Here is a 13,283-nt window from a genome sequence, read left to right as displayed (position 1 = left end):
ACGCACTTGTGTTGTATTACATCTAAATTAGTGTCATAACACTTATATCTTATGATAAATTCTATGATGGAACAAATAAGCCTCAGAAATACGCACTCAAACTTTTGTATCAAGATTGATGCTTATCCAATTAATATGGCATCGATATGGAAATTTTTTAAAATTATACAGTCGTCGATACTTTAATAAAAAATTTGCATTGAAATTGGTCTTGTCAATTTTCCTAATTTGAATTGGTCTTGTTCTATGTGGATGTTTTTAATGTTCAATGTCAATTCAAACTGGTTTTATTCAATATTCGTTGCTGATTTTGGCTGATTGTGTTTGTGCTTGTGGTTTTATCAATTTCCTAATCCCAATTTGGTTTTTCCATTCATTTATTTTTTTAGGTTTTAACAATTTCTTGGTGGAAAAAATATAATTTTTCCTGATGGTTATCCAGTTTTCTAATGTTCAATGTCAATTCTTCGTTGTAGTTTTCGAATTTATGGAGTTAATTGGTTATTAAAGCCAGTATTATTTAATTTAAGTTTAATTTTAACTCAATATTTGTTATAGTGTATTGATTGTTTTTATTGGATGTAAGAGGGATGATCTTAGTGATTGATCTCGTCTTAGAGATCAACTACTTGAAACTACTATGTAAATTTTATCACCAAAAGCTTTGTTTTATGAATGACATTTAGATATTGGATATTTTTTATATGGGTTTGAAAGCCTTCATGTGTAGAGGTTGATTGAATGACATGACTTTTGGTAATTTGAAAAGTTGATTTAGATAGACTTATGTAATGTAAGATGATTGAAAAAGATGTTAGAGAGACTTTTCTATGAATTTGTGTATCTCCTTAATTATTAAGTGAATATGTGAATTTGTAGAAAAATTGGTTGGATTAGATGCGAGCTTGTGACATAAGTATGATATCTATCTATTTCTTTTAAGGCTTAACTTTCCTATAGAACATACTGAGTTATACAGTCACTTTATGCAAAACAAGTCACTCTTTAAAAGTTCTCTTTATGTTTGATGAAAATACAAATGATGAGAATGTATTGATCAACGATCTTCAGATGTGTGTCAAAAAAAACTCTTCGGATGTTGGTCCTAACGACGATGAATATCCCAAAGAGGTTGAGTTTAAGAAGGACGCTTTGAAGACTGCTCAAGAAGCAATTTCTATGCAGAGAAAGTTAAGATGTGTTTTTGTCTCGTACTTTTTTTTTGTACTGTTGACAAATATCTATCTCCTATTTTTCATATTTCATACACGAGTCAAATAAAATAGAGTAAAAGTTGGTGAAAAAATAAAGAATTGTTTTTGAAAAAAAATGAGGAGAATTTAAAAAATAAAAAGGTTTTGTTTGTTTAGTGGAATAAAAAGAGAAAACTTAGCTCTAATATAGTTATCTCCTCTTGCGCAATTTGGTTAAGCTGAAAGAGCTCGTGTCATCTCATCTAAACGCTTTTGTGCAGTTGATGTAATATTTTTTTTTTTTTTGAATAAAACGACTATAATTAGTTGATGTAATTGGATGATGAGTAACCAAATTTCATGATTATCTAGGTTTATTCACATTCTTTTTTGTATTTTTTTTTTCAAGAGAGGTGGGAAATTTTCAAGAAGCTAAGTGGTGATATGGCGGGAAACTAAACCCATTAGCGACAATACAAATAAAACCCTAATTCCAATCCCAATTCAAACCCTAATTTCCTCTTATCCCGATTAGAAATCGAAGAAGAGAAAATCGACAATGGCTGAGGCGGAGGAGCTTCCCAAAACTATCGTACGCCGTGTGGTGAAGGAGAAGCTTTCCACTTGCTCCGACGACGGCGACATTGCCGTTCACAAAGACGCTCTTCTTGCATTCTCCGAAAGTGCCAGAATCTTCATCCACTACCTTTCTGCTACGTAAGTGCTTTTACCTTCTCTCTAAACCCTAATTTGCGCATAAATAAATATAAAAAAACCCTAATTTGATAAATTTGATGTCTGAAATCCCCTTTTTCTTTAAGTAGGGTTTAGATTTTGGAGGTAATTGAGGAAATTTTTTAATGGGTTTTGGTGATTGATTCATGGGTGATTCTAAAAATTGAAAATTTGGTCGTAAGGAAGGAGGAAAATTGGGGTTTGTATTTTGGAGAAAATTGGGAGTATTTTGCAATGGTTATTAGGATTGATTCATGGGTGATTTTAAAAATGGGTACTTTGTGAGAAAGGAGATAAAAAGTAGGGTTTATATTTTTGTGGCAATTGGTGAAATTTTGTTTTGGGTTTTTTTAGCTATTGATTCTTGGGTGATTTTAAAAATGGGAACTTTGTTTGTAAGAAAGGAGATAAAAATTAGGGTTTATATTTTGGAGGAAATTGGGGAATTTTGCAATGGGTTTTGACTATTGATTTGTGGGTGATTATAAAAATGGGAACTTTTTTGAGGTAGAAGAAGCTGAAGAGTGATTGGTGTTGTTTGTATTTGCAGGGCTAATGATATATGTAGGGAGTCAAAGAGGCAGATTATCAATGCTGAAGATGTGTTCAAAGCTCTTGAAGAAACAGAGTTTACTGAGTTTGTTGGGCCTCTAAAAGATTCTCTTGAAGGTCACTTTCCCTTACCTTTGATATGACTTTACTGAGTTTTTTTTCAGACTAGCTGTGATTTATTTTTACCTTTTGTTAGTTTAATTTTGTTAGCTGGAGAGTGAAGTGAAGCTTTGGTGTTTTAAGACTTAGCATCACGGCAAATGTTGTCATTTATATATCTGTTATGGTTTTCTTCTTTTCATTGGATAGAAGTTCAAAAAATGGTTTACAAAATTGTAAAATTTATAATTAGGAGTAATCCCCATTTAGTTAAAAAGGGTTGGTTATCATTCTTGGTGAAAATTAGGAGGAAGAGAAATGTCCATGAACTATGACTCTAAAATGTCTTCCATAGTTAAAAGCCTAAAAGTGAGTTATTCTATGCTCTGTTGTGTACATTGTGAACCAACTTTAAGCATGATGGAAGATATGATCTTGCTTGGTGTTCACAGTTCACTGTTATGCTACATAAACAAGTGTGGTCACTGGTCAGCTAGTGAGTAATATTTGGTTGGTGCTACAAAGAGGAATGAAACTATTTGTGGGAGTATGTTTTTTGAATTACACATGAAACTACTTTGTAATAATTTCTTTGAAATTTTTATTCATTTTATGATTTCATTCAGATTAAGAAAAGAGATATGTGTAGTTGTTTGGATTTGACCAATATCTGCCCTAACTTGGCCGACCTTAACACTTTTTTTTTTTGACCTATCAGAGTTTAGGAAGAAGAATGCTGGGAAGAAAGCGGCAGTGCCAAAAGGAAAGGGAGATGAGAAGGGAAAGAAAAGAAAGGCGGAAGGCGAGCCGTCTGACAAAGGCGATGGTGGTGATGATGACCAATGAAATGGGTGAGGGCAATTGCATTAATCATGAGTCACAACTGAGCCAAGACATAAAACTTTAGGTTATTTGGATGTTATACATGATTCCTTGTCACTTGGATGCCTTCGTACTAGTTAACTATGTATTGATGTCACAAATATAGCTTTCAGCCAAGTATTGTATGTAAAACGCTAGCCTCCACTAACCCTGATGGAAGGAAGCTTTTAGGAAAGAATATGAAGGGTTGAACATGAGCAGTTCTTTGTGAATTCGGTTATGAATGTCTGGATTGCATGCCTCAATGCTGCAACAAATTTGAACTACTTGAGTTTATGTAGTAAATGTGGTTAAGATTAGTTCATTGATAGTCCAATTCCCTGCAGTCAAATGATGTTATGATATTTTGTTATATGTAATAAGTTCCTTTATCATGTAGTCTATGTATATTATGTTTGGATGAGGAACTTTTCAGAAAAATTGATAATAAAATCAGTTCTCATTCAAAAAATGTTAGTTTTTCTTTTTCCCATTAAGAGCGAAGTCTCATTTTCATACCTCTAAAAAACAATGAAATCTATATTAGTTTTTGAGAAGGAAAAAAAACTAAATTTTAAGTCACAAATAAATCAGGAGTCAGGACACATTAGTCTTCTATCAAGGACTTACATGCAAGTTTAAGGACGTGATGACTTGACATTGACGTCGTTTAGTATGAGACAGCATGGCATTAAGGCAAAGTAAAAGGACTTTTTTGGCTCCCGCAGATCCATGTTCAACAACAAATTTGCAGTGATCGACACTTTTATGAACATCAATCCTTTTAAAAACATAATGCAATGGACATATTTTGCTGTCACTGTGTCTGTATGCTACTCTTGTTTGATTATGAATTTGTTTTGGTACCGTTGTGTATCATTTATCACAATACAAACAATTTATACATAATGGTTCTGATTTCTTAATTTCATCTTTACTTACATTTCATTCAACTTCGTTTTCAAAATAACCAAATACATCTTGAGTTTATCAATTTTAACTTCCACATCTCGACATTTGAATTTTCATAATTTCCCTCTTTATCTCAATCTTCACTTTCATATCTCTCTCCAACCGACTAGCTAGAGAATTCTGCAAAATCAGCTCTTGGAGCTTATGATTCTATAATTTCATCCTCCTACATGAAGAAGTTACTATAAGGCAATGTTCTTCTGCACCAATAAGCATCCATATTTAGTCTCTATATTACGAGAACAATATCGGTTTGTGACAATTATAAAAACTCAGTTTGGTCCCTCGCAGCCCACTTTTAGTAAAAAAAATAGACGAATTTGAATGAACATCACTGTTAAGAACATCAATCAATACGAAAAATCACTTGAAATGACGAGCACAAATTAAAAAAGGGTTTATTGGAATTATTGTGGCTTTACGACATTTATATGATTTTATCACACACTTACAATTGATGACAACAATATTCAATCTTAAAAGCTCACATCATATTTCAAATATGATAGAAAATTGTGATTGAGTATTATCCATCATGTACGAACGTACCATGTAAATTTGATTTTTTTAACGGACGAGAAGGGACGGGAAGGAACAAAATGGAAGTTGTATTCGGAATCAAAATATTTTGCAGAAACTAAATTGTCCATATATATTTGTTATAGGAAACAATTTATCCATCACGTTCTTGATTGAAACATGTGGTCAAGGTAATGATATGTGTAATGCCATATCAGGATTATCACGATTCAAAAATGCAAAAAAAAAAAAAATAATAATAATTGTTGAAAGCTTGTTGATAGAAGGAATAACGTCCTTTTTTAATTATTACCAAGTCCTTTTTTTTTTTTGTTAGGGATTAAAACTTGTGCTGTTTGGAGTAGAATGAAACAAGTTGGTTGAACTCTAAAAAAAATGATATTATTCTACTCTATTCCAGCCTACACGACCAATCCAAACATCCTAGAAGAGAATGCTCTTAACAATAATAGTTGCTTGAATCCATCTAAACTCTTAAGGATTTAAAATTAAGTAACCATGCTTAACTTAGGATTTGGCAAGCCTAAAGTCGGTTTAATATCTAATCTAAATTCAGATACACTAGGCATCAAAGAATTTTTCTATTGTTGATTTCAACTCTAGAGTCAGTCAACTACTATATTCTCAAAATGCCGATATGTTTATTTTTTCTAGTCATGCAGGGTTGCACACAAGATTAATCTCCAGTAGCTCTTGGACCAATAATATGAAAAATTACCCCAATAAATTCAGTGAATGTACACAACTCATTTTTCTATGGCAGCGAGTAGGCACGATAGACCCAAAAATCTTAAAGGTATAGGTACGAACTACTTGAGGTTTCATAAACAGATACAAAAATGTCTCAATTATATGCAATTCTGCGACTGGGATAAGTCATACATTAAAACACCCCCAAATCATGAATGTAAGCAAGACTGAAACTATGGATCAATAAATATTTAATGAAAAACAATAGAGTATTACATTTCGATAAAATAATCTAGCTCGCAAAGGCATTAATAAAATTGATATTTCCCAATACATTAAATATCATCTAATATGGGCGGTATCTGCGCCCTTGGCCACTATCATTGTTGTGCCTTCCTTTACTTGAACTGCCTGTACTCCTGTTGCCACTACCACTCCCACCACCACCGCCGCCACTCCTGCCACCTCTTTGATGTGAATGTGGGGTGTGCGGGGTGTGTGGGGTGTGTGGGGCGTGTGGCTGCAATCCTGGTTGTTGCCTGCAAAAGAAAACATATTCTCAGGCTCTGGATTCAAGCAACTAGGTAGAGATCTGTTCTTTTTCTTACAAAGCATCATTTCAACAAAATATCTGTCAATATGCTACATGTCATGAAATGACATGCAATATAAGTTCATAAATATAGAGTAACGATTCACAGTTCTACTTACAAGACATATCCGATGCGTCCATCAGCCAGAAGCATCGGCATCATGGCCATTCCACCAGGAGTTTGACCCGGTCCATACATCAAAGGCTGAGTAAAAGATACAACTCCAGTCATCAGAATCTCAGATTAATATTTTTTGAACGTGGGGATAAATCAATGGCATTTATTACATCGATCAACTTCTATGTAAAAATACTCGGGAGCATGATACTGACAAGTCTGATGTACATGACTACTAATGAAATTTGAAATATTTAAATGTACTCCCTCTGATCTTGTTTATAAGAGACATTGAGTATTTTTGGTTCTTCATATAATAAACAAAGTAATATTTTAAGTTTCCTTCAATACCTCTATTTTACTTGTAAGTTCAATTTGCACAAAATTCTCATTTTCCCCATGCAAGTGGAGACATTAATAAATGACAAGGGTATTTTTGGAAAATAAACTAGCATTATTCATCAACTAGTTTAAAGGAATTTCTGTGGTCTGTCTGATTTTGTCATATTTCTCTTACAAAAAGGACCGGCGGGAGTGTCAAATATGTAAAAGAGGTATGCATGCAATAAGGCTATAATGTCACTATTTGCTAGAATGGTAATGTTATGCCAACAGTAACACAATGAAAACAGCGTAAGAGTAGCTTTGTATCTCAACAATTAAAAAATATCTAATGATTCTAATCAAAACAGAAAAGCAAAGATCACCTGAGCAAGACCAGGAGCACCATATCCTGCACCAAGTGCACCATATGGATTCCCAACCAAACCATAACCAACAGGTGGCGGATAACTTGGAAGCAATCCTTGCGTCTGTGTATTTGATACTACGGCCTTCTGATCAGCCTGTGGCTTTGCTAAAGAACACTCTAAATTTTGACCTGAAAACTTATAACAAACCTAATCAATTTTTGCAACAGTTACATAACTTTTGAAAATGTGAATACATAAAAAATTCAAATGTTACCATCTAATTCATATCTTTCGGTGTTTTTTAGTGCTTTCATAGCATTTGATCTCTCTGCAAAATGTACGAAGCCGATTCTGTTCTTTTCCTGACCAGACTTTGGTGGCGGTAGAACCACCTTTGTGATCTTCCCATGGTGTTCAAAAAGCTTCTTCAACTGCTCTTGAGTCACATTCTTGGGAAGGTTTTTCACATATACTGCCTTCACCTGTTCATGCATGTTTAAGAATTCAATATCTTCAATGCGTACAAAGCAATGCATCTAGGATAGAAACGGTTAGAATACTAATTCAAAAGCCAGCAACAGCAATCTAGTATCTAGATTCCATAGTAATCTAGTTCATAGCTGTCAATTAGTTCTATTCTCTATTTAATCCTTGATACTTAAGATGGCTTTTGTCTAAGCAAAACACAATTTCTTCCGGGGCACAAATTTCTCTATCGTACACACACAGCCTATCTGACAACCCAAGCCTTTCCAATTTTTCAGGACTATTGTTATAAATAATGCTTTAATAACTTGAAACCTAGAAAGCAGCACCTTGCATTTTGCAAGTTACAGATCTTGACATTGATGTACATTAAAGGATGATTTCATACCTCCATCATAGTTGCAGATGTCTTATTTTATAAAAATTATTAGGAAAATGCTAACAAGTGCCCTAAGGGCATTGTTTAAGCATCAAAAAGAAGCAACTTTTGCATTGGAAATTGTACGGTTATGACTTTAACAAGTGTTTGACTTGTATTTTCAAGACATAATTTCTTTTTGTGGATTCCTTAAACAATGCCCTTAGGGCACTTGTTAGCAAGACCCAAATTATTATTGTACTAACCATTAACCATAAATATCAATACTATCAACAGAGCTTAAAATAAGGAACACATGTGAATTGAAACCTGGGATGAAGCAGAGGAATCAGAATTTTTAGGGTCAGCCCAGCTCACTGTTGGTGAATTGTCACCAAGCTTAAATGACGGGCTCATCATCTTTTGCCTTGAATATTCAGCACACTGATTATTATGATAGTCGATAAAAGCAAAGCCACGGTTATTGCTAATGTTCTTCATATCCTGAGTCAGGGAATAGAAAAAAGTAGAGTTAAATCAGAAAGTGATAGAGCAGAGCCAATAACACAGAAGAAATCAATAGAAACTAGAGAATAATTGTGAATAATATTAAGTAGATGGAATAAAGAAAAGAGTTAAAGTTCCAGAGCAAAGCTCCTCAGCAAAGTCTCTTGCTGCCGGCCCTAAAAGGCTACTACAAATAATCTAATTGCTTACCTAGAACTCCCTCTACGCACTTACTTATATAGAATACTACCAAGGAGATATTATCAAATAATATCTTTACTAAGATTTATTTAGAGAATATATTCTCTTACTCTCTCTATCCTATCAGAAACTCCAGATCCTGACATTGAGTACTTGGAGGTGTGCATGATGCCAATGCAATTCCATAATGATAGTTCCAAGCGATTTTTTAACGATGATTCAGGCATGACCATGAAATTTTACCATGTACCCATACATTTATACTTCCACCCCTACATTTTACACAAACTTCCTATTATACCCTCCTATATAAACATAACAGCAAGCAGATTAATCATTTTTTTCTTTTAAAGCTTGAAACAAGCTTTCCCGTTTTGCACTCAACCGTTGAGTTTTCCGGTGTGTCTTTTGTTGCTGGAAAATGCAAACAATCGTTACCGGTTAAGTTGTGTTCGGAAACTCTCAAGCATGGTTTCCGATTCACCTTTTCGTTCGGAAAATTCATATCCTTCTTTCGTGTTAATTATGTTTGTTCGAAAACTCATGCTGAGCTTTTCAGATTCGATCTGTTGCTTAGAAATTTCAGATTGGTGGGTTCAGAGATCTCTATTTCGATCTGATACATAGAAATCTCTGACTCGATTTTCCGGTTTCAATTTGTTGTTCATCGAAAAAATTATAATATTTAATTTCGATCTGTTGCTTAAAAAAACTATAATTTGTTTTTTATTTTGGCATCTGTCCTCCATGATGCGACCCAGGGCCGGCCCTAGGCATAAGCCGGGGGTGCGACGGCCTAGGGCCCTTGCCGGTAGGGGGCCCTAATTTTTTTTTACAAAAGGGGGTGTATATAGAAATAATTGGTTTTTGGGGGTTGTGTATAGCAAAGATTACTGAAAGGCCCAAACATATTGAAAAGCTGTACTGAAGCCTGATAATATTTATGGCCCTTTTGTCTCAATTTTCTATATATACCCCTTTATATACAAAGATTTCTATATACACCCTCCCTATAAAAATTTTAGTTTTTATTAATAATGTGCCAAAAAAATTATTATCGAATAAATTTGTGATATTTTTTTGGGCCCTTTATTTCTAATAATGTGCCTCACTAATATTAAATATATTTATCATATTTATTATCCAAGAAATTGGGAATTTTATAACAAAGCAAATTATATTTTAGTTGAAAATAAGCCTACTAGAGAAATTAATCTTAATGTTGTCTTTCAAAGTCCCAAAAAATTAAATCATATCATTGTGTTAAATCATGTGAGACGAATTTAGGATCATGTGGCCCACTCATTTTTTTTTGTTTTTTTGTTCTTTTTTGGTAGTAAAAAGCGGGGAAAAAACAAAAAGAAGACCTGATAAAATCAGAACAATGAGTTAAAAAAAATTATGATGTATTATGTAAGGGGCCCTTTTTCATATTATGCCTAAGGCCTATAAAACTCTAGGAACGGCCCTGATGCGACCAATTACTTTTTAATCAGACTCTCATCTCATCTAATTGCCATTTAAACTCGCCATACGTTTTATAACTTTTTATGTTAGCATCTCAATCTGTTACTGGAATATGTTGCAATTCTAGAAATGTGCTATTTGAGCTTTTCGTACGTAGATGTTCACACACCGAAAACAATATCAAGAGTTTTCCAGTTTTATTCTAGGGAGAAATAAACATGAGTTTTGTTAAAAATAATGCGAAAAGGAACTGTTTTTTGGAGTATTCCGAAAAGAAAAAAAAAGTGATGCAGGGGTGAACTCTGAAGTCTGAACTCACAAAAGATGAAAGTGAGGGTGAAAATTAAGGTTTAAAAAATTAAATGATAAAAGGGTAAAAATTGGAACTTTTTGTAATTTGTAAGTTCCAATTATTCATTATTCGGAAGTAATTATGAGTAATCATGAGATTATTTGTTAAAATTTCCCCAAATTGTAAGGGTGAAGGTAAATATGTAGGGGTATAGGTTAAAATTTCCCCATAACAAATAATCCCTAAAAACTTTCAATTAAAAATGGAAAAGGAATGCACGAAAAGTTAATGCACACCTTGACTAGTTCAACAGCAGTAACTCCAGGTCCAATGTCAGTCACAACCTTCTTCAGGTCTTTTTCGCCCCAGCTTCTAGGAATATTACCAATAAAAAGACGATTCTTTGCTTGAGATGTAGAACATTTTATTTTCCTACCCTGAGACAATTGATCATTGACACAGTCAGGCATTGAACACATCATACTAAATTGTATTAAAAATAACTGTTTGCATTACAAATATAAAATTTCTGTAATATTAGAGTTTCACATAAGCTAAGTAGCTAACAACTTTAAAGGAGAAGGATCTGTGGTACCAGCTAATGAAGATATCATATTACCTTAAACTCGGTATTATTCAGCTCCTCAATGGCTTTAGAAGCCAGTTCTACATTTCTATAAGTAACAAAAGCAAAGCCCTTATTCTCAGAAGCATCTTTTCCTTTCATTATTCGAACCTGTTCTCATCAATCAATTTTCAAGTCAATGAATGACATTGTATATTGTATATAAGTATACACAGAACAAAAACAATGGCACATACATACCTGTACAACTTCCCCAATTCGCTCACAAAATTCTTTCAAATCATCACTTTTGGCATCAAGAGGAATGCCACCAACATAGACTTCAGACTTGTGAGGAGGAAGAGAAAGAAGTTCAGCATGCTTTTTCTTCTCATCATCATCAAGGTTTTGCATGGCATCATCTTCTTCCACTTCTTCGACCTCTTCTTCCTCCTCCTCCTCTTCTTCTTCCTCTTCCTCGTCTGGGTCCTCCTCCTCTTCTTCTTCCACCTCCTCTTCTATTTCTTCCACTTCCTCCTCTTCTTCTACTTCTTCATACTCAACCTCTTCTTCCATTTCTTCCTCAGGATCATTTTCCTCTTCAAGGTCAACCTTCTCATCAGATTCAACTGGCTTTTCAGGCTCAGTCTCAGACTTTGCCTTTCCCCTTGGCATCTTAAGAAACTAATTAAACAAACTTGTGAGGCAACTGTGAAGAAGGCACAGAGGCCAGAAAAAATCTTGGGGTGAAGTTTACACATATCGAAAGGACGAAACAAAAAGAACGGCGGCCAAAAATGGTGTCGTTGCATCGATTGAATCTCAATGGAACTATGCAACGAGATGAGTTGCCGCATTACGATACTAAAGGGTCAAATGATAACAAAACTAGCAGCATTGAAAGGCACAAGTCCAACAAAAAAACAAGCAAAACGATACGAAACGAAACAATGAAGATGGTCAAAGTGAGATTTCAAGTATTCAAGAGGCATTTTAGTGAGCACAAGCTCTTATACATAACATAAAGTCAAATGGGTGGCAATGAAATTGTAGAAATTGTAGAATTGCAGAAGCATGAAATGCAAAAATGAATTTTTTTTTTCTTCATTGAAATGCAAAAGGTGAACAAACAAAGTTACAATACAAGTTTAAGCTAAGAATTAGGTATTAAAGGAATGAAGAAGAAAAGGGATCGTGGGAAATCTCATTCAGAAAAAGTACCAATCTTTGCACCCTTTCCTGCCACATAAATTTACAAATATGCATTGAGATAGTGTTCATTATACACTTCTACTATCTACTAACATAGTTTTTTCATGCAATTACATCAAATTAAGAGCTAAATTCATTCAATTATGCATAATTAGAGAGAGAAAGAGTACCTTTGGATGAAGGATTGAAGCTACGGAATGCAAAATTGAGCGAAAATGAAGCAGAATAACGAAATCAATGGGAACCTTAAATTTGATTTGGTAATTGGATTTGGATAAAAAGAAGCAAATTGAATCTTATGAACCCTAAATTTGTGTATCGCTGATTCTTGCAAAAGGAAATTTTGGATGCAGCTGTAAATTGGAGTTTTCGGGGTACACGATGAAATTACGATATGAGACGACCCCTGTCTTTGTTTTCCATGAAATTGAAAGACGTTAATGAGGGCTGTTTTTTTTTTTTTTTTTTTTACAAATGAGGGCTGTTTTTGTAAATAACAGATTTGGATATATTTTTTTTGGTCAAAAATTGACCCTAAATCACCCCTCTTTGATGGATGAAGGAGAAGAAACTAGAGTTTCTGTGACGGCTCACAAGAGAGAAAGGAAAAAGTGAGAGAATCTCAAGTTAGGCAATTTAGATTTGGATATATTTAAAACAAGAAATTTAATGTGTGCGGCGTTATTTTGTTCGTCGTTTGTTTGCAAATTCACCATATACGTTGTAGCAATGTTGAACATGTTGTTCTATCTGATTTACTCAATTAATTTGAATGAATAAATATCATTTTACTCTTGTAAAAAAAAAAAGACCTCAATGAGTATTCCTAATAAGTACTCCCATTGTGGAGTAAAATAAAAGTTACCTATCGGAAAGAGGTTCTACATTAAGCACTTTTTTTTTTTTGGACTCACATACTTTTTTTATTAGAATATTAAAATGTAATGATGCAGAGATATTGATAGATGATGAATGAGTATCGTTTAAGAAATTTGTATGATATTTTGGGTTGGAGAGATTGCCTGCTTATTAGGTATTACTATTAAAAAATCATAAATGAGTGATGTGGACATGTGAGCTCCATTTAAGTACCAAAAAATGGATGTCTCTATTGCAGATGCCCAAAATATGCTCTCTTTCTTCAGCAACTA

At 33.8% G+C, this 13,283-nt stretch overlaps 2 protein-coding genes across 4 annotated transcripts; one reads left to right on the top strand and one right to left on the bottom strand.

The window, feature by feature from the left end:
• The first annotated feature begins 1,599 nt into the window (after positions 1 to 1,599).
• NF-YB11 (nuclear factor Y, subunit B11) lies at positions 1,600 to 3,835 on the top strand. The gene is made up of 3 exons (XM_085701701.1): positions 1,600 to 1,910; positions 2,479 to 2,597; positions 3,298 to 3,835. The coding sequence occupies exons 1-3, from the start codon at positions 1,753 to 1,755 to the stop codon at positions 3,423 to 3,425; spliced, it is 405 nt and encodes a 134-aa protein (XP_085557827.1). The 5' UTR covers positions 1,600 to 1,752; the 3' UTR covers positions 3,426 to 3,835.
• Positions 3,836 to 5,771: 1,936 nt separating this feature from the next.
• Positions 5,772 to 12,462, bottom strand: LOC146930043 (heterogeneous nuclear ribonucleoprotein Q-like). 3 transcript variants are annotated; one of them, XM_085701699.1, is made up of 9 exons: positions 12,303 to 12,462; positions 11,182 to 12,159; positions 10,975 to 11,091; positions 10,652 to 10,792; positions 8,219 to 8,392; positions 7,319 to 7,526; positions 7,060 to 7,232; positions 6,354 to 6,439; positions 5,772 to 6,181 (listed from the first exon to the last, which is right to left on the bottom strand). In XM_085701699.1, the coding sequence occupies exons 2-9, from the start codon at positions 11,593 to 11,595 to the stop codon at positions 5,989 to 5,991; spliced, it is 1,506 nt and encodes a 501-aa protein (XP_085557825.1). In that variant the 5' UTR covers positions 11,596 to 12,159; positions 12,303 to 12,462; the 3' UTR covers positions 5,772 to 5,988. The 3 variants fall into 3 exon arrangements, with proteins under 3 accessions (XP_085557825.1, XP_085557826.1, XP_085557824.1); XM_085701700.1 differs by having other exon boundaries at positions 11,182 to 11,629; XM_085701698.1 differs by having other exon boundaries at positions 11,182 to 11,604.
• Between the last annotated feature and the right edge of the window lie 821 nt (positions 12,463 to 13,283).

The sequence above is a fragment of the Medicago sativa genome, chromosome 4 (genome assembly GCF_051527215.1).
Source record: "Medicago sativa cultivar Bolivia chromosome 4, Bolivia_mono, whole genome shotgun sequence".
NCBI lineage: Eukaryota > Viridiplantae > Streptophyta > Magnoliopsida > Fabales > Fabaceae > Medicago > Medicago sativa.
The sequence above is the reverse complement of the archived record's forward strand: the minus strand, read 5'-3'. Positions and strand labels throughout refer to the sequence as shown.